Consider the following 21,017-nt stretch of genomic DNA (forward strand, 5'->3'; position numbering starts at 1 on the left):
TTCCACCGGGGACCCAAGGTCCCGGCCCCGGCTCTGGCTCCCATCTGACCCCATCTCACTCACAGCCAGGCTGCCTTCCCTGAGGACCACTGCCCATGGCATTCTAAGACCAGAGTGATGACTGTGGGGTCTGTCAAGTCACAGCTGTTACCAAAGGCCAGAAGCTCCAAGCCTCCCCCTCCCACCAAAGCCCTTGCTCACACTCTCCCCACGGCCCTGTGTAAGGGGCAGAAACTGGAAACCACCAAGCCGCTGCTGTCGTTCAGAAATGATTTCATCCGTACCTGGTATCGTTGAGATAAAGGAGTCAAATGTTTTTGACCTCATTTCAGGGATCAAGAAGAAATTCTGAGATCAATAGGGGTCTGTGGGCCTATGGCCAGAAGCAAGAATTTCCCTGAAAGCCTTATGACACGGGGAAGCAATGTTTTGTCCTAAGTACTCAAGATTCCCAAATTAATTTCAGTTTGAAATTGAAGCTAAAGCTTTGAATCTAATTTGAAGCTATTCTAAAACCACTTAAAAATGACCTCATTTTGGGGCCCCTGGGTGGCTCAGTCGGTGAAGCACCCAACTTCAGCTCAGGTCATGATCTCATGGTTCGTGAATTCAAGCCCTGCATCAGGCTCTGTGCTGACAGCTGTCTCTCTCTCTCAAAAATAAATAAACATTAAAAAAAAAATTTTTTTTAAATGACCTCATTCGGAGTGTTATTATTTCCTGATGAAAGGCTATTGCTATTTAAACAGACACACATAAACCATGCGTGTGTGCAGTGAGCGGGAGCGAGCGCTGGGACACAGAAGTAGCTGGGCTAGGTTCCTACAGGGGCAGTTTGCAGCTGTTACCCTGTGTTCCACACTGAAATCCCAATCAAGCAAATCAGAGAAACACTTTCCAAAAGTTGTAATTAACAAGGTTCCTGTGGAAGGAGCCAAATTCAGCTGGGAAGGTAGCACAGCACATAAACACCGCAGTTTGTGAATTTGTTAATTTCACAAGGGAAATGCTATACCAATTAGCTAATTATCCAAGCTACAATAGTAAGCAAATTTCTCCCATAAATATGGTATGTTACACGCGTTAGCGTTCCATCTCTCCATGAACGAGGAGCAAGAGAATATTAAGAAACCTGAGTGGTTTCACTTGGTTGGTCCAAGGATGGGAATTAAGGGCAAGGAGTCGTCCACGACTGAGGGCTGCTAGGGACACAGGGAGGGCGTGGGGGCCAGCCTCAGCAGTGACGGCTGCTTCCCAAGAGGCTAGCAGAGAAGATGTGGGGGAGGCAGCGTCCTTGATGGTGACAGAAGCGAGGAACAGAACCGTCACTCCCCAACCAATGAAAACTTGCATAAAAATACAGTGATTCCATCACTGTGGCCAATCATTCTAATAGTTAACAACATGTTTAATAGGGAGAAAGCAGGGTAGAAGCTTCTAAAAGACGATTCTCAGGTCTGGAAACACCTCCTGACAAACCCAGACTCTGACCAAGGATTTGCTACTTAAACCACAGAGGTAAGGAGGGACTGAGACCAAACACGAAGACGGCAGGAGTGCTGACCCCCCGGACACGGTACCAAGATTACGGCCTCCATCTAGCTCCGTGACAAAACCTCCCGACTGGCTGTCTACAGTGGAGCCGAGTTCGGGCTGAAACCACCTGCCCCAGGGATGGCTACTCTTGCTCTAATTCTGTGTCTAACGCCGCTCTCCTGGCCGCCTCCATCCCGTTAACAACGGCAGCCCTCGGGTTGCCGCGATGTGTCTAGCGCTCCAGCAGTGAGAGAGGGACGAGATCTACGAAGCAGGACGTTTCTGAAAGAACCACCTTGTGAGGACCAGGTAAATCTATCTGCTGCTTAAAACTCAGGCCTTCAGGGAAGAGACGAGCATCACCAACTTGACAAGAAACCATTCTGACAGGTGAACATGAGCAGGTGTGAGCCAGAGCAGCAGGACCCACGCAAACCTATTGATTCTGTAAGAACCACTGCCAGGCACGGGCTGCTGGCCTTCACGGACCCGTGGGCGCAAGGCTGCTGGCGGACGGACATCCGGCAGCCTTCCCGACGGCTCGACGCTTACGAAGGGGCGGGGCGGGGCCTGGCAGACACCACCTCCGCCTGACGACGAAAGCATCACGAAGCCTACACACTCGGGACGTCCACATCCCGTGCGGCATCCCTGCCACAATGTCCAACCCACGTCAAATCAGCCATCAGACAAATCCGGAGCGTAGGACACTCAGTGAGACGACTGGTACAGATGCCACAAAAATACCAATGTTATAAAAGGTGGGGGTGGGGGTGGGGGAGAAACTGGGACACTGTTCCAGATCAAAGACTAAATGCGACCTAGGAGCTCTGCTTGGACCCTGACAAGGGGAGGCAAACCAGCCGTAAAGGACACTCAGGGAACAAGGGACATGTAAAACATGCGTGCTCTACTACAGCATCAGTGCAAAGGTCTCGTGCAGGACAATGACATTATGGTTGTGTTAGGAGAACATCCTTCATCTTAGGAAACAAACACTGGTGCGTTAGGAGAAAATGGCAGGGAGAGATACCTATGTGTTTACTATACTATTCTTTCAACTTGCCTGCAGACTTAATGTTTTCTTAAAAAAAAAAAAATGATGGAAATCAACGAAAACGACGACATGCCATCAGAAGTCCCATTAATGAGATTTGTTTTCGCTATTTTTACTTTCTGGCTTACTTCAAGGGTTGCTAGCAAGGGTCCACCCCTATCGTCTGGAGAGAAGCGGTAAAGAAGGCACTGGGTCCGCGGGCAGCGCACAAAGGGAGAGACGGGACTCACTCGGAATGGCTCCCTCGGGCCGCCCCGCCTACCCGGTGCGGGTCGCTGAGCAGGGGCGGCCACGGCAACAATTCTTCCCAACCAGCCATCCGCCCACCCCACGGGGGCCGCCGGAGACCAAACCGGCGGGCCATACAGAAGTCACTGAAGTGGTAATGAGACTGGCTTAGTCTTCATTTGCGGCAGGGTGGGAATGTGTATTTAAAAACCCGCCTGAGGGGTGCCTGGGTGGCTTAGTAGGTTAAGTGAACGACTATGGCTCGGGTCATGATCTCACGAGGGTTCGAGCCCCTGTGCTGACAGCTCAGAGTCTGGCGCCTGCTTCGGATTCTGTGCCTCCCTCTCTCTCTGCCCCTCCCCCACTCGCACTCTGTCTCCGTCTCAAAAATAAACATTAACAAAAATTTTTTTTTTAATAAAAAAAATAAAAATCAAAACCCGTCTGAGATGCTCACCACACAGCCAGAAGCCAGTGCCGATTCTTCCCTGAAGATGCTGAGCACTTTCTTAGCTTCCACTTAAGTCTGGGGAAGCATCTCTGCGAGCATTTCCGGTACCTTAAATGTCTCTAACCTCACCCATTTGACACCCTGGGTCACTCCTAGGTCAGCACGACAGAGAAAACTGTCAGGTGTCAATTTACTAGTGTGCTTGTGGCCCCACCGGTGGTCAGAGCATGTCCTACCAACTCTAACTTATCACAAACTCATTTGTCACTTTTTAAAATAACTACTTACTCTAAATGTCAGATCGTGTCCAAGAGGTGCAGTGTTGAAATACTCAAAAATAGAATCCTGAAAATCTGGAAGTTTCAATCCTATAAAAAAGAAACAGACTAGTCAAGGCAAATTTAAAAGACCATCTGTGCTCCCATGGGGAGACTCAGCACCATCAAGATGTCAATTCTCCTTAACCTAACGGATAAATCTGATGTGATTCTAGTTAAGTTCATTTGGAGAGCGTCTCAGAAGTCCTTAAAAAAAGGGGTTGGGGGAGGAGATCTACCAGATACTAAATCAGATTTACTGAAACCTCTTTCATCACAATCCAGTGGTTCCTGCCGGTGAACAGTGAACAGGGCAGGAAATCCAGAAACAGACTCAAGTGCCGTGGTGACCTCATGTGGTAAGAGTCACATACAAAATTGGTAGGCAGAGGAACTTCTCAATAACTGGTATTAGACGACTAGCCACAGGAAAAGATAAAACTAAAAACTAGATCCGCTCCTCAAAATGCACATCAGAGTAAATTTCAAATAGACCAGTAATCCACATTTAAAAAATGAAACCTGTATACAAGTATTAGAAAATATGAGTGAATTATTTGAGTACCTGGGGACTCAGAAATATTCCCCTGTAACTGAAAAAAGGGAAAAAAATGACAAATGTGATGCACACACACACACACACAAAAAAACCCAAAAAACCTTATGCTTGGTAAAAAATATAAGCAAAATAAAAATGACAAAAGACAAACTGGGAAAATATTTGCAACTTTCATCACAAACAAAAGGCTCTACATATTCTATCCTCCATCTACAAAGTTTCTAGAAAAAAAACTTACTCTGAATTTTAAAAAGTGAGCAAAAGATACAAATACATAAAAATCACAGAATAAGAAAATCTCAAGGCACGTGGGTGGCCCAGGCAGTTAAGCGTCCAACCCGTGATTTCAGCTCAGGTCATGACCTTGCGCTTTGTGGGACTGAGCCCCGAGTCGGGCTCTGCGCTGACAGTGCAGAGCCTGCTTGGGATTCTCTCTCTCCTTCTCTCTCTGCCCCTCCCCTGCTCACAAGTAAACATTAAAGAAAAAAAGTAAAGAAACACAAATAGCCCTTAAACATACAAAAGGTGCTCAATCTTGCTCGTAAGAGGGACGCAAGCACGATCTGTATTCTAATGCTCCTTCCCACCTGTTCGCTGTGTGCTCACACTGTGTGCACGTGGCTGTGGGGCAGAGCCGTCGCCTGTGCGCGGGCAGGGACACAAGTGCACAAGCCTCTGGGGCGGCCACCGTCACCGCCAGCATCAGCGCAAGCACGCTTACTCCTTAACCGGCACTCCCACTTCCAAAAATCTACCCCCACGTGCCCCACAAGAACAGGACATGTTACCCACACACGGCTACTCCTTACAGCACCTGCTGTGACAGCGAGGGAACAGCCCGACCCCCGTCCATAGCCCCCAGCAGGGTGCGGTGCCGCCGGGACGGGACGAGACCACCTCTCATGCCGTGGCCCTACCCACTCACAGATCGGAGGCCCCAGCAGGCTGCCTCGTGTGATCAGGGGGACACGGATGGGTGACTCTACGTACACGTGTATTTGCTTTGCACTTCCAAGAGGAAACAGGAAGGATAAGCCACAAACTGTGGTTACCTTCGAGAAAGGCATATTTGAACATACGCTACCTCAGAACATTGGCTTCAAAATCATGTTAAGTGCTTTCTTTATATAACTAAAAACTATTAAATCTAAAATAAAACCATGTTGTTAAAAAAAACCTTATATTTAAATACTTCAGAAGCTTATAATTTACCAGTATCTGCTCTAAATTTTTCTTCCATCTTTTTCTTCAAAATTTCCATTTCTTCTAATAATTCTCTATTTTTGGCTTCGGAATCCTTTAGTTTACTAAAACAAAAAATAAAAAATAGAAGGCTTTGAGTACCCTGAGAACAGATATCTACACGTAGATTCAGTGAGTGTCAAAATGTGAGGGCAGGGGTTAATTTCCAGCGCCTGGCAAAGTGCCGGAACATGGCAGGCTCCCCGCTGCGAACGGAAACACAAATCCACTCTTGGCATGGGTGAGTCCGCTGAGCATGTTACAGAGATTACAGATATTTCAGAATTAGAAACAGACATGGATTTTCAAAATCATGGTTAATGAAGGTGTATCTGGAGGCCCTCGTGGAGTTTGTGACCCTCCCAGTCTCTTTCCAAATGAGTCCTTTGTCCTCCGAGGACACACCACCCAGATTACTCAGCCATCAGACCTCCAAACGTCATTCCCACAACCAGCGAGACGGCGGGCTGGACGAGACCACGACCACCGCCTGAGCACAGCTGCGGGGGGGGCGGGCCTTGGTTCCTACGCTTTCCTGCAGGGACAGAGCAGTCAGGCCGCTGCAGTGACCTGGCCAGGAGGCGAGCGGTGCAGTCCAGCAGCTGAGTGGGGGTTCTGCGCCGAATTAGCAGGTGATGCTGGCTGACCTACACCTCTCTGCATCTCGCTGTCCTCATCTGTAAGATGGGGCTCAAGAGTGCTGGCCTCCTGGAAGCACCGTGACAGTCACGTGATTAACAGGATCAACCTCTTACAGGGAGCGTACCTGAACGGTAGCCATCGCTACTCTTACTCTTTTAGCCCCAAACTAACAAGATGTGTGACTCGGTAATCCCATCAGTGACCCTGTTCGTGACATCCAGGTCCCCACCTTCCACATCGACAGCTACTACAGGTAGGTTGGCCTGGGTTTTACGAGAGAGCAGTTCACGACCATCTCCTGGGCATATAAGCCTGCCAGCGGCGGCCTCTCATCAAACATTCACTGAATTTACTGTTGTGTAAAAATGGTGTCAGAAAAAAGGGTCAGAAAAAACTTTTGAGATAGGCATACCGTCTTCAACCTGTATTTACAGTATTAGTTTTAGGTTAAAAGGGAAAACTCGAAGTTGATGAAACAAACAGCACTTAGGGAACAAGCAGGCCAGAACTGTCCCTCAGACGTGTGGCCGTGTCTTGTCACCGGGCACAGGGAGGACCAGCATCTGCCTCTTACACACACAGATGTTGGCACTTCAAAACCGCGGGCTCCCATCGCTTCACTGCTTCCTGAGAAAATAAGCACAGCCCTCCGATGCGCGCAGGGCATTTGCACATCCACCCCATCGATTCTCACTGAGTGCCTACTAGGGGCCAGAAACGGTCCACCGTGCAAAGCTCCTTCCAGTCAACTGACGTCACAGAGCAGGGGTGTGCCCAAGGTCACATAGTCCCCTATCGAGTCAGAACACAGTACCAGGTACCTTTCAAAGGAGAGATTCGCGTCTTTGACTTTCCTCAGCTCCTCTTGAACAAGCTGTTTGGCCCGGATCTCCGCCTCAAGAGCAGATTGCAACTCTAGCCGTGCAGACATGTCTAGCTTCTGACTACGGCGCACTTTCCAAAGGGGGTCCTGGAGACAATGATTCAGATATTAAAGATATATACATATATATATATTTTTTTTTTTAATTTTTTAACATTTATCTATTTTTGAAAGACAGGAATTGTGCAAGCAGGGGAGGGGCAGAGGGCAAGGGAGACACAGAATCTGAAGGTTCCAGCCTCTGAGCTGTCAGCACAGAGCCCGATGTGGGGCTCGAACTCACAAACCGTGAGACCATGACCTAAGCCACCCAGGTGCCCCTTTAAAGATATATTTTTACGATATTTACTTGTTTAAAAAAATGCTGACACACAATTCATCTTCTTCTAATCTTAAACTTTTATTATCACGTTTAAATATTAACTTAATTAACTTAAATATTAATTTGATAATATTAGATATCATCAAAGTCCATCAGACCCAATTTTAGTCTGGGCTTTTTATGACTTTTATTCTTTATTAGAGATCTTCAAAAGAATGAGCTGCAGCTTAAAAAAATTTTTTTAAAAAAATAAAACTCAACCAGGAGTGCAATTTCTATTTGGGCCCGTTAGACTCTCTTACAAACATATGATATATTGTGGGGGTCTCCGTTACCGTACTCTTCCTTTATCTTGAAACATCTCCTATTCCACTATCCGAGCAATTACGTCATTACTCATCAATCATCCCTGCCCACAACGGAAGACTGAAGGGGCAGGAAGAGCAAGGATGGAGGGCTCAGCAGGGTGAGGTTAACAGTGACCGAGACCAGCTGGGTGGCAGCGTGCTCCCCTTCTCCCACCGAGATGCTGCCCGTGTTCCATCCACTCTCGAGAGGGACAGAAGGAATCTGGAGATTCCACTTTGTTAGACTTTTTTAAAAGCTTTCAGTCCACACAGTTGAGAATTTTTCGTTTTCCGTCCATAAAGAGAAGAAAAGGGAACTGACTAGGGGTTTGCAGGGACAGAGAAATGGGCATTTTATTGGACGCCAACGACTGTGATGAACCCAGTGAATGTCAGAAGCCTGAGTCTTCAGATGACCATGACCCACACCGATTTCCTCAAGAATCAATGAGTGAATACACTTCTACGGACAGGAAGGAAATACACTTTCATCAATCAGTCCTTCAACAGGAAGGATTGTTCACACAGAATTCTGCAACAAGAATCTCAATCATCCCATTTTGCTAAAAGGACCTAGGGCTGTATTCTTTCGTCTTTCATAAGGTTTACGCACTAGGTTTATTTAACGCAGTTCACAAGCACAAGTATACCCGTAGATGTGACTGGAAGAGAAAACGCAGAAATGAAAAAAACTTGATCATTTGAATTGGTACTTCTAAATCTAAAATCAAAAATGAATACATTCTCCAATTACAGAGCGAAGAACACAGCTGTATTCTTCGACAAGATGGTATATGTGCCGGGTGCTCAGGTGACAGGATGAGGAGTAATGACATTCGACATAACAACACCCCTTTGGGGCAAACAGAGCTTCAAACCAGCAAAACAGGGAATAAAAATCTGGGTTTGTGAAGTTCTAACTAAAACGCTAATGAAACAGTTCCCCTACACCTTTATCGTTACTAGTGTTCGTCACTTACAGAATAACTTACACACACATATTATAAGAAAGGCAGACAGAAGGAGGGACACGTGGGGCTGCGCCCAGAAGTGAGCCTGGGTGGAGACGGCTCGCCAAACTCCGGGCACTCGAAACACACGGACCACTGACGGGGGGGGGGGGGGGGGTTGGGGAGAGTGAGAGAATAGACAAAACCCATCCATCTCCTTGAGGGCAGGAGCCCGTCACGCGAACTGCGGTCCCTCCACAGAGTGGCTGTGGTCTCCCAGTAGTTCAGACAGCGGCGCTCTGCACCTGGGGGGCGTCCCTGGCCACACGGAGGCCCGCATCACCCGAGTTACTTGCCCGGCACGGAGTTTCTACACTCGTGTTCAAGGTAAAGCCACTGGGGAGTCCCATCATCATAAAAAGACACTGTTCAGAACAAAACCTACCAGTGCTCTCGACCCCAGACTGGAGCTCCTCAGTGTCTCGAGCTCTTCGGTCATCTTGGAAGCAAGAGCCTGAAGGTAACCTCGGGCGTCTTTCTCGTCACTGACCCTAGAGGAGGACCACAGAGACCCAGTGAGAGGAGCCGAAGACGAGGACAGGTTCCTGCCCCCCGTGGGACAAAGTGACACAGCGTCCCACCAGCCGGAGCGGTCGCCCACGACCAACGAACGGCTCCGCTAGCAAGGGCCACCCCAGTCCCTCTGTGCCGTGTTGTGCGGGGGCCCGGCCTCCCTTCCGCTAGAGCGCGCGGGGTGTGCCAGCCTGACCCACGCCTCCAGGGACCTGGTGCACTCTCTCCACCTTTAGTCCAACGTGAAGAACACCGGACAGAAGTGCGGCCCCTCGATGGCGGCGATTCGGGAGAGGGCGGCGGGTCCGTGCCGAGGCCTAGGGGCAGCGGCGCGGGTGGAGGGAGCGCGAGCGGTGTGGCAGGGCTGGGGAAGGGCGGGCGGGCACACGTACCACTGAATGATCTCTGCGATCTGGGCTTCCCAGTGGGCCACCGACTCCTTCTTGGCCGCCAGATCCTGTAGTTCATCCTCCAGCTGTCTATTTTGAGCTGTGAGTTTATCCACAAAGGAACAAAGCTGAAATTAAACAATTGTACCACATAACTCGTTATTTGGTGTCCTTTAAACGTGACCTTAGCGTTATTAAAGCTACACGTTCTTTGGAAGATTTTGAAAGTTTTCTTAAATCGTGGTGAGATTTTGCTCCAAACTTCATCTCGGATACGGACTTTTCAAATGTATCTAACTTTGGTCACATTTCAACCCAAATCTGAGCAGACAAATGACAAGAGCAGGGGATTTCAGGAAATTAGCAGCTTCTAACCCAATGGAAACGTGTTACTTCACGTAGGAAGCAAGCTGCATAAACCACCCGACTCCCAGGACCCACGACCGGGAACTAGAGCCCCGAGCGGTGGCATGGACTAGATTACCCGCTCGTTCTCAGCTGTCAGCTTCTTGTTTTCCTCAAACAGCATCGCCCTTTCGCGCTCGTATTTGTCTCTTATCGTGCCTACTGCTTCCTCCATTTCGGCGTGCCTGGGAAGGTGCGAGAGCGGCGGTTCAGAAGCTCCGTGAGCCAATCCTCTCGGTGGCGGGGGCACAAGCCCGCGCTCACAGCACCGAAGGGCGCACGAAAACCTACCGTTCTCGCTTCGACTTTTCCAATTTGTCTTTCAGCATGAGAACTTCCTTCTGCAGGGCCAGCTGGTGGCTTTCCGAATCGTGTACCTCCTTTTTCACATTTTTTACTTCCAGCACATGGGAGGCCTCACGCCTGACCAACTCCTCTTCATAGAACAGGACTTTCTTCTCAAGTTCAGATTTGATTTTGGAAATCTCCTGCTGATGTTCTAAGCTGGCCCCCGGGCCCCGGCCTCCTTGCTTCATCTGAAGATAAAGGTAAAATAAATTACAGGTCCGTGTCTTCCCCTCGAGGGCCACACGGCCCTCCACCCACACCCTGTGCGGACACCCGTACACGCGGCTTCTTCTGTCCCCTCTCCACCAATGGCAGACACCGCGCCCGACGCAGCTGGCCACGGTCGCGAGGTCCTTCTAACAACCGTCGGGCAGATTTGAGGGGCTGACAGCACTTACCTTGCACAAGGGACGTGCCCAGATCTGCCTAGGACCCCGGAAGCTCTGTCTACACCCTGACACAATCGGTCCCCAAAGCCTCCTCACAGTTTGTTCATTCGGGCGACTATGTGTCAGGCACCTTTGTGGTTAAGAGGGTCACATCGAGGTCCCTGCTCTCGTGGGGCAGACAGGGAAAGACTGACGGCCAAGCAGCAAATGAGCAACGAGACACCGACACAGGGCAACGCGGTGAAGCGTGGGGGTGTGGTGCCCAGCGGACAGTTAAAGGAGCCCTTGATGTGGGGACACGTGAAGTGCCACATCAGGCAGAAGGTTCTTCAGCACGGTGACAAACAGCAAGGTGACAAACAGCAAGGTGAACGCAGTGAGATGGGCGGGAAACGCTGGGAGGGGTTCTGTCAGGGCCCGAGTCACTGGGAGCTGCTGGGGGCACTGAGGACAGGACGCGCCCTGGTTGCCGCGGGGGGGGTGGGGGGGGGGTGGACTGTCAGCACCGGCGGCGACGAGCAGACTCAGGCACGAGCGGGCAGAAGTCCAGGCCCCGGGGCTGCCGCCCACAGGCCCAGACGGCAGCAAGGACGATGGAGGGAAACAGGCCCGCCCGAGGTACGTGCTGGGGAGACAGCGGGCCTGTCGTCTCCACCGGCAGATGAGGAAACCCAGGCTCAGAAAGGGGACTTGTGCCCCTGAGGTCACGCCAGGCTAACAAAGAGCGCCCCGTCCCCCACCTCCTCACCCCTGTTCTGGCCCCTGGCGCCTCTCTGCTCGCTCGCTCGCTCACTCCCTCCCGAGGTGCCTGGCTGCCCTTGGCCCCGGGCCACTGGCCTGTCTTCCACTTCAGTGGCAGGACACGGGCTTTAAGGGACTTTTTCAGAAACGGTCTCACCGAATACACAGCAGGTGTCAGGTGTTAGTTTACCAGGACTTACGAGACACTGCCTGACACTTTAAGGAAAATAGCGAAGGAACTCAGGTTCTAAACGGAAAGAAGGCTGTCATTAAGGCACGTTTGTGACCTGTCACCTCTCCACACCCCGTCCTTCCGGACAAGCCCACCGCGCGGGAGGACTCCCACCACGACAGTCAGGAAGGAGGACGGGCTGGTCTCCTACAGGTACTACCTTGAGGGCCTCGAGCTCACTCTCCACTTGCTTGGAGAAGTTCTCGCTGTGCTCGCGAAGCTTGCGCTCCCGGGAGGCCTCGGCGACGGTGTCCTCCAGGCGGGCTTCCAGCTGCAAGGGGGGGCACAGTGCTCACCAGCACGAAGCCGGCCCTGCCCTGGGGCTCTCTGCAGACGGCCCTGAGGGCCTGTCGCTCCTACCTCCGCACCCGATCCCAGGCCCAGTTAACGGCGGAGAAAGACACTTTAAGGCTCCACTGGAACAGCTGGTTAGTAATAAACCGAGTTTAAATTCTAACGTAAACCAGCAACTTGGCATTAAGTTTCCGGACAGGAGACGGACTGGTGACACAGGCAATTGGGACGTCTGCAGATCACAAATCCATCTATCGACTGGTGAAGGTCACACGCACGTGCCCAAGCAGGGCAGCGGAAAGGACCCCCTGCACCTCGGCCGGCTGAGTGCCCTCTCCCTTTACTTTAAAGCAGATCCCAGATGCTGCAGTGACCTGCCCGGAGTGTGGACACTAATGCTTCGCTAGGGGTTCCACTGATGCTACAGCTACAAATGCATCTGGGTTGCAAAATAAACGGAAAAAAAACAAGTAGGTGTTTTGAGACCGACTGACAAAGAGCATGTACTTATAGAGCATCCGATTTTTTACCAAGCAAGTTGTAACAGAATTCAATCCTAAGGGCTGCTTAAAATATGTCACTTCTTAATGGAAGAGCATTTGGAGTGTCTAGGGCAGCCAGTTCTCAAAGCGGGGTCCTGGGGCCCTTTCTAAAAAAGGCCCTTCTTTTTCTAATTATCTGGGTTTTCTTCAAATACTTTATCCAAAACAGTGTAACACAACAGGACGAATGCAGAAATAGTTTATCAAGCCAGTTATTAAAGAAAAGCACAAAAATGTAAAAATGCCATTCTTCTCACCAGATGGGGGAAGGGAGTGACTTTTCATAAAAACCGTCAGTTAACATGTAACGGGTTTACTATTAAACTGAAAGAAGTGTTTTAATCTCTAACCTGGTAAGCATGAGGAGCTGTAACCGCCACAAACGAAAGCTCTTTGGGGGCCTCGACAGTTCTTAAGGGCATGATGTAGTCCCGAAACCAAAGTTTCAGAGCCACTGGGCTGACCGGGGGCACCAGGCTGAGCCTGGTCGTCCTCCTGGCCGCTCCTTATGGACGTAGGACTCGTATTCACGTAGGCTGTGCTGTGCCAACTACGTCCCGACACGTTTACGTTCTGTCTGTTGGGCAGAAATACCCTCTACTTGCTTTAAAAGGGAATTTTTAAAAATTAATACCCTAAGAAATGTCTTTTAATAATTCCACCAATAGGTATCGGGGGCTGAGAAGTACAAAGGAAATACTTGGCAGGTCAACTTACGTGGCTTCTCATAAAATTTAATATCTGTTTTAAAGTAACTCATGTGATTTAGCCCACGTTCTGGAAGGTGTTCTAGCAGGAACATACAAAAGCCCGAACAGTACAATCCCCGAAACGGCTACGAAGCTACCTCTTTCCTCAACTTCTCCGACTTGCGGATTTCCTGCCGCATGGAGTCGATCTTCTGCATGGCTACCTCTACCTCTTCCTCTTTGTCCCGCAGCTGCCGGGATGCCTTTTGCTTCTGGGAGCGGAGTTCTGCCATGCGCTCGTTCAGCTCGGAGAACTCCTGCAGGGCCAGCTTGCGTTGCTGGTGGGCGTCTTTGAGCTCTCTGGCCTGGGACTTCAATCGCTCGGAAGCTTCAATCAGTTGCTGAACAGAAAGAATGACAGAGGTTTTACGTGTGCTTCGCAGAGACGCGGAAGGCTGGCCGTTCAATCCTCTCCAGCAAATGCTGCTTACAGGCCACGGCCGAGAGCCAAGGGCTCACCTCTGTGAAAAAGCCCTTTGCTAGGCCCCAGCACAGCTACGAGCAGCCTGGAAGAAGACCCACCTGAGCAGAGGTGCTAAGATCGAACTCACTCCGGGAAAGACCCCCAGTTACGCGGCGACCAGAAGCCCGAGCTCTGCCAGCCAGCCGGAAGGCCTGCTCACAGCACAGGCTCACGTGTTTCAACCTCTCCCCTATGCCGTCCACAAGGCCACAAAGGTGGACGGGGCGTGAATGTGGTCACCAACCCAGTTATTGAAACGGCAGAACTGGGAAAGAACACGTTACGTACAAAAAAGCTTAAGAGTTCCATCAAAGTAAAGAACCACATAAAAACGACTGTTGGACAGCTAGCTCCTCACGAGAGTGAGGTTATGGTGGCCCCTCTGGCTGCACCCGTGGCCTCACCTTCCCGCAGCCAATTCGTCTACGACTGGGTGGCCCAGTCACGGTGGCACCTATTGGTCTGATATCGGAAGTAGCTGGATCTGGGGGGAAGGGGCGACTCCACCAGGGCCGGGCCGGGCTCAGTGAGCTGCTGTACCTACACTAGAGTACCGAGAAGTCTCCTGTCCCCTGTGCACTTCTCGACAAAGCGCCGTGGTTAGGACACCACGACAGACTGAACAATCTGGGTCTGAAATCCCTCACGTTTTAGAGAACACAGAGCAAACTGCAGGTTTAACGACTTAAGTGTATAAACGAATGTACTTTAGAAAACAATCCTAGTATGAATACACTACCGACCGAACATACAATCTGATATATTTTACTGAAAATCAAATTTATAAAGGGGTTTTGGGGGGAACCACCCAAATTTTAACAAACGGTTTTTTTTTTGCAAGGCCCTGTCATACAAAGAGCCCCTGCTGAAAGAAGGGGAGGAGGCCGCTGGAAGGGGGAGGACTCTGGCACCAGACACCAGCGTGTGAACCCAGCTGGGTCAGCTGCTGTGGGGACGCGGGGACCCTCGGGCCCTGGGCACCGCGGGGTCCTGGTGCACAGCCCGCCCAGCAGGCCTGTGGCGAGGACCGATATGGTGACCGGTGCTGAGGCCGCCCACTTCACGGCCAGCCGCCTGGCAGGCTGCGTGGTCGGCGGCACGGCATGACCCCGAGGCAGTCCGGCCCCTCGTGGACTGCACGCAACACAGCCCAGGGCGCAGACGAGGGCCCTGAGGAGGGCTCAGACCCCCACACAACTTCGAGGTCACAACTGCGCATCGCTGAGACCTGTCTCGCGTGAAATCACCCCCAACTACCTTGTGAAAATCCTCCTTTTCCTGCCGCACCACGCGGTACTGCTTCTCCAGGCCTTTCAGCCGCTGTGTGGAATCCTCATGCTCCTGGCGAAGGGTCACCGTGTCCTCCAGCTGTCGCTCGAGCCTATTGGAGTCTGAACAGAGGAGAAAATAAACCGCGTTCCCTTACAGGAAAAACTTCACGTCAGCTGACTTCCTGATAGTGAATTAGTTAAGGATTCTTCACCTGCTTTATCGCTTAGTAACCTTCTTGCTTTCTCACACATGGAAAAGTCACGTATGCAGCCACCCGCGTGGACTGACGGGGTAATCGCTCTCCCCTGGGGACCGGGGACCGCGTGAGCCCGTGTGCGCGGGCACAGGGCAACCGAGGTGCGCAGTAAGGTGCCCCTTATCATGGGCTCACTCGGGGCCCCTCTCAGCACCAGGATGCTGGGGTTCCAGAGAGAAAATAGAGGGCTGAGGATTAAGACTCGAAAGCGATTTGAATCTTCAGGAAGCTCTGATAATCTAGGAGCCGCAAAGGACAGATGGTGACGACGGAGCCAGCCCCTAAAATACTGCAAACGGCAGGCACAGCCACTGAGGACGCTTCGGGGAGAAATACGCTGTGGCACTGGTGCCTCAGGGCCACCAAGGGGAGAATAAGACAGAGAAATGTAAACATTTCTGAGACTTTACGGGTAAAACGCTAAGAAGTGATTCTAGCTGCAACTGTAAAAGTCTCTCATTTGTGGGCCAAGCAAGTTGGAGAGAGAACATCAGGTGAACGGACGGAAAGAAACGGGAGACCTGTAAACAGGTTACAGAAGCCAACGCTGTTCTCCTTTTCCACCCTACGAAAAGGACTCTGAAAATCTTCTTCGACGGGATTAACACCCAAGAACACAGACGAAGCAGCCTCTTTAAGACACCTACCTGCTATTTTATTCTTCAGACGCTCTATCTCCTCATTTAGCTTTTTGATTTCCTTATCGCGGGCTGAGCCGCCCAGGGCCCGGGTGGAGCCGTGCAGGGACTGCACTGTCTGGGTGGACTCTACGGCAGGGAGACAGGCGTGAGGGAAGGGGACAGGGTGAATGGAAGGGGGATGGGGGGGGAGGGGGACGCGGGAGCGAGCGGGGGGGACGGAGTGAGCAGAGGGGGATGGGGTGAGTGGAGGGGGATGGGGTGAGTGGAGGGGGACGGGGTGAGTGGAGGGGGACGGGGGAGACGGGGGTGCGAGTGGGGGGACGGGGCGAGCGGAGAGGGACGGGGTGAGCAGAAGGGAGATGGGGGGGATGGGGGCGAGCGGCGGGGGACGAGGGCGAGCGGCGGAAGACGGGGCGAGCGGAGGGGGACGGGGTGAGCAGAAGGGAGACGAGGCGGGGGGGACGGGGGCGCGAGCGGGGGGACGGGGCGAGCGGAGGCCGGCGCGCACCTTGCAGCTTCCTGCTCAGCTCCAGCTTCTCCTGCTCCAGCCTCCGGATCCTCCTCTCGTACGCTTCCACCTGCAGGCTGTTCTCCAGGTCCCGCTGCACACCCTCGTCTTTGCTCAGCGTGTTGGACTGCATTATGCTCTTTAGGGAGCCTCGGTCAGAAAAGCAGCTGCAAATAAAGCAACGGGGTTTCTGATCCACGGAGCGTACAGCGACTTCTTCGGCATCTGGAGACTCGCTGGGGCCCAAGAGAAGTCTTTTGAACAGGCAGACGAGGGCCCGTGGCCAGACCATCGTGGATGGAGCCAAAATTCAGAAGGGAGACCTCCTTACAGCAAGTGATGGGATGACGGGGGGGTGGCGGACAAGGCCGTGCCCTCGGAAGGGGTCAAGGAAAACGCCTCTGCCAAGGAGGCAAGCGTACTTTCTGCGACATCGCTTACGCGTGCCCAGGAACGCCACAGGAGACATCCGTGTGAGGAGCTGGGCGTGGGGGCCTCGCCAAGCCCTCGCTGGACGGCCCTGGGCACTCCTGCCGCCGAGGGCTTCCTGAGCAGTCTGAGGACAGGGCTCACCTTCCCCTGCAGACTCGACGGCCGCTAGCACTCGGGGCGGCACGGCCACTCGCCAGAGCCGGTCCGCAGCCTGCACGCACCCAGACTGACACCCGAAGTGGTTCTCTCCCTCAGAACCAGGCCACCAGTTACTTAGTTCCTCCCGCTTTTAACACGACAGCGATGCCAGGGAGCCTTCTCCGAGTCCTGCCGCCCGGAGTGCAGCAAAGGTACCGGGCACACGTGTATGCAAGGGCCTGGCCAGTGTTTCTCAAAGGTGGCCCGAGAACACGGTGCCAGCACCACGGGGTCTGTCCCAGGAGGACGGCCCTGGGCCTGACCCGCCAAACTGGAGCCTTGGCGGGTGGGCCTGGGACCTGCAGGTTTAACAAGTGCCCACTGAGTTGGAACGGATCAGAAAAATCCAGAACCTCTGCATGAGGGATTAAGAGGTCATCGTGCCTCCCAGATCTAAGACCCCTTCCTGCGGGCTACAAGGCGTCTGCCGTCACTCTGGCTGAAGTGCTGTTGAGCCCTGGCACCTTACACCAGGAGAGTTTCTGCGGGCTTGAGCAGAAACCATCCTCTCCGGAAGGAGTTCCCATCCACTGAGGTATGAGCCGCTAGAAGGCCATGTAGCCCTCCTTCAGGCGCTTCGAGGTTCTGTCTGTTTCACTTTGCCCTCCCTCCCCTCCCCTCCTGGCCCAGTTTCCTGTTCAAAGCAGGTACAACCCTCAGGCAACAACTTGGCAAAGAGGTCCATTCAAGACAGAGGCTGACAGGTACAGTCACCGCGGCGCTCAGGGCCGGAGCCCTCCCGGCTCTCCAGACCGCCAGCCTGTCTGGGACCGTGCTCCAGCCCCCCGGGGGGAGCTACAGAGCTGCAATAAGATCCTCACAAAAGCCAGCACGGTGCCCTCACGAAAGCTGGGCCTGACCGGGAGCCCCCGAAAGTCTACCGGAACGAATCCTGACAGCACTGGCGGCCTGTAAGTCAGAAGTCGGCTGACCGGACCTCCCGTGAGCTAAGAATGGGTTTCACGTTTTAAAGGGTTGTTAAAAAAAGACGACTACCTAACAGAGCCCACCCTTTGTGGAAGAAGCCGGCCGACCCTGCTACAGGTCACTGTGTGTTTTCATCAGGTGTCCTTTTTCAAGGACAAACCTGCCCACAGCTCCCTGGGGCGCGGCTGTCCCAGGGCTGACGCAGCACCCACCCGCCCGGAGCTCGCCCATCAACTGCCATCTCGCCCAAGGGAAGCCTCCGCCTGGGGAACCACAGAGCTAGACCCACCTTTCCGTTGTAAATGTAAAGCCGATGAATGGCAAATGGAGCCCAGAGAAGCCTGTGTGAGAACCAGGAGGTAATATTTCCTGCATGAGAACACATACAACAACGTGAAATCCATGTTCAAACAAAGGGAAAGAACATTAGCAACGGGTGAAACTGCGTGCACTAGAGAGAATCGCGTGGCCTTCTAGGACACCGAGCCCAGCGTCCCCGCCAGGGGGCACAGCATTGGCAGACTTGTATTTTCAGTCCTGGCTGTGCCCACGATGCAGTTAACAGAACAAACACACTGCTTCAGAGGATGGTTAATGACCCAGGCCACACTTGGATGGCGCCCTGGTGCCACACTCGTCGGCCCTGAGCAGAGGCGAGCTGGCGGGCGCTGGCGCAGCCCCGGGAGGGTTGTGAGGCAGAGGCTGGGGGCTCTCAGGCTCTTGGGAGAAACAGAGGCCAACGGCAGGGGTATAGGCTTGGAACCCAAGGTACATGGGTTTATTTTAGATTTATTTTCGATTAGGTTTATTTATTTTAGATTAATGTGTTACAGACTCTGGTTTTCAGTGTCAGGATCCTTCTTTATTAAACATGAAACCAAAGTTATACTTTATCTGGGAAATGTCATTGTAGAAATAGTTTCTTTGCGGTCTAAGAAAACCCTTTCCACGATGACACTACTTTTCTCTGTCTTTTCTCCAGGAGGTCTACGGTTCAGCTCTTATTTGAGTCAGAGAAATTCTCTAGGGAGTGATCAAGACTTTTCTTCTACTTGGTCAAACCTCACTTCTTCTATCCCCAAAACAAGTCACCTGTATGGACTTAAAAGGCTGGATTTGAGGATATCAAAGTAACCTTAGAGCCTCTGAGCAAAGACAAGACGGTGCTGACTCACGCACCAGAGGCCGTCGGACCAGCCCAGCACCGGATGGCCCCAGAGCCAGGGCCCAATCTGGAGGATCCACGACGTTAGGCGTCAGTGGAGGACTCAGAAGCCACACGCAGTCTTGGTTGCCCCCAAAGCCTGGCCGTGTAAAGAAACACACGTGCAGACACAGAACCGTGATGGCCGGAGCGCTAGGTGCTCATGCCGGGGACCAGAGTCCCAGGGGCTCCAAGTCCGCCGTGGGGCTGCAGGCCGAGCCCCTCGCCAGCTCAGGGCCTCGAAGTCTGCAAGTGGTGACAGGGCTGAGGCGAAGCTCCAGGACGGTAACATGTCCGACACTGCTGAGTGCCATGAAAATACAGCGTAAGTGTTTCTGGTGAGTCTAAAGGAGAAGAGCCATTTAACTCCATTTTACTCAAGCGGAGTACAGGCGGACCTCGGAAAAATTTTGGGCGTGGTTCCAGACACCACAATAAAGTATCACAACAGAGCGAGTCAAGTGTATTTTTGGTTTCCCAGTGTATGTGAAAGTTTACACTATGCTATAGTCTACTGAGTGTGCAACAGCATTATGTCTGAACAAATAAATTTCATAACTTAATTTAAAAACAGGGGGCACCTGAGTGGCTCAGCTGGTTAAGCGTCCAACTTCAGCTCAGGTCATGATCTCACAGCTCGTGAGCTTGAGCCCCGCATCGGGCTCTGTGCTGACAGCTCGGAGCCTGGAGTCTGCTTTGGATTCTGTGTCTCCCTCTCTCTTTGCTCCTCCCCTACTGGTGCTCTGTCTGTGTGTGTGTCTCTCTCTCAAAAATAAATAAACATTAAAACAAGTTAAAAACAAAATAGTTTAGTGGGGGGAGGAGGGGAGCACCTGGGTGGCTCAGTCGGTGAAGCATCTGACTCTTGATTTCGGCCCGCGTCATGATCTCACCGTTGTGGGACGGGGTCCTACGCCAGGCTCCACGCGGAGCACGGAGCCTGGGATTCTCTCTCCCCGCTCCTCCCCAACGTGTGCACTCACACACACACCCTGTCTCAAAATAAATAAGTGAACTTGAACAGAAACACTGCTAAGAGATGCTAACCGTCATCTGAGCTTTCAGCAAGTCATAAGCACTGACCACAGATGGCTGCAACAAATGCAGTAATAATGAAACAGTTTGGACACCAAAACGTGACACGGGAGACGAAGTGAGCAAATACTGTGGAAAATGGCACCAGAAGACTCGCTGGGGGCAGGCTTGCCACGAACCTTTAATCTGTAAAAACCCAGTATCTGCAAAGCACAATGAAAGGAGGTGGCTGTGGTCTCTGTGTTTTAAAGGGGACATTACTACCAAGCTGAAGGCTGGGATAAAAGGTGTATTTTTTGGAAACACAACACCAGACTTTTAAAAAGAACCAACACGGCTCTAGGACCCTGCTGACAATCCACACCCCCAACAGACCACTGCTGGCTTCAGACCCGCCGGGACGCCACGGGGACGGAGGTGCTTGTTCACACTTACGGTGTTTCTCAGCACGTCGTCGTCCACGTCGAAGTTGGAGGTGTCAGAAGGACTGCTCACATCAGGAATATAAGGTGCTTCCAGGTTTCGTATATTTTCCCAATTCAGACCTTCAAAGAACGCATGCTTTTTGAAGTCTTCTATCCCGTTCTGGCCCAGCCGGCGCTCTCTGCTGCAGATGAGTCTTTGGATGAGGTCTTTGGCTTCTTCAGACACATCCGTGACGTGGGACGGAAACTGAAATCGCTCCTAGGGGGCAAGCGGCCGGTGGACATGAGATGAAAACTTATTCAGAAAAACCCAAGATGTACAGACATTACAGGAAACACAACAGAGTCGACAGTCCTTTCTAATTTCACGGTAGCTAAATGCAAACCAAAGCTAACGACATTTGATCCTAATGAGAAAATCCTCAGTCGTGCTGGTTACTCGTTACCATGTTACATGTAA

General features: G+C 52.0%; 1 protein-coding gene across 1 annotated transcript in view; it reads right to left on the minus strand.

Moving 5' to 3' along the window:
- Window positions 1-21,017, minus strand: part of CDC42BPB (CDC42 binding protein kinase beta) — a 101,565-nt gene that overhangs the window by 20,880 nt on the left and 59,668 nt on the right. Inside the window, 14 exon segments of the mRNA XM_019462318.2 lie at window positions 3,561-3,640; window positions 5,361-5,455; window positions 6,854-7,002; window positions 8,980-9,085; window positions 9,500-9,624; window positions 9,981-10,086; window positions 10,193-10,437; window positions 11,772-11,882; window positions 13,295-13,537; window positions 14,917-15,050; window positions 15,835-15,954; window positions 16,337-16,503; window positions 18,183-18,262; window positions 20,568-20,816. Of these exon segments, the coding sequence (XP_019317863.2) occupies window positions 3,561-3,640; window positions 5,361-5,455; window positions 6,854-7,002; window positions 8,980-9,085; window positions 9,500-9,624; window positions 9,981-10,086; window positions 10,193-10,437; window positions 11,772-11,882; window positions 13,295-13,537; window positions 14,917-15,050; window positions 15,835-15,954; window positions 16,337-16,503; window positions 18,183-18,262; window positions 20,568-20,816 (2,010 nt within the window).

The sequence above is a fragment of the Panthera pardus genome, unplaced genomic scaffold, assembly GCF_024362965.1.
Source record: "Panthera pardus isolate Hobbes unplaced genomic scaffold, ASM2436296v1 HiC_scaffold_24, whole genome shotgun sequence".
NCBI classification, from domain to species: domain Eukaryota; kingdom Metazoa; phylum Chordata; class Mammalia; order Carnivora; family Felidae; genus Panthera; species Panthera pardus.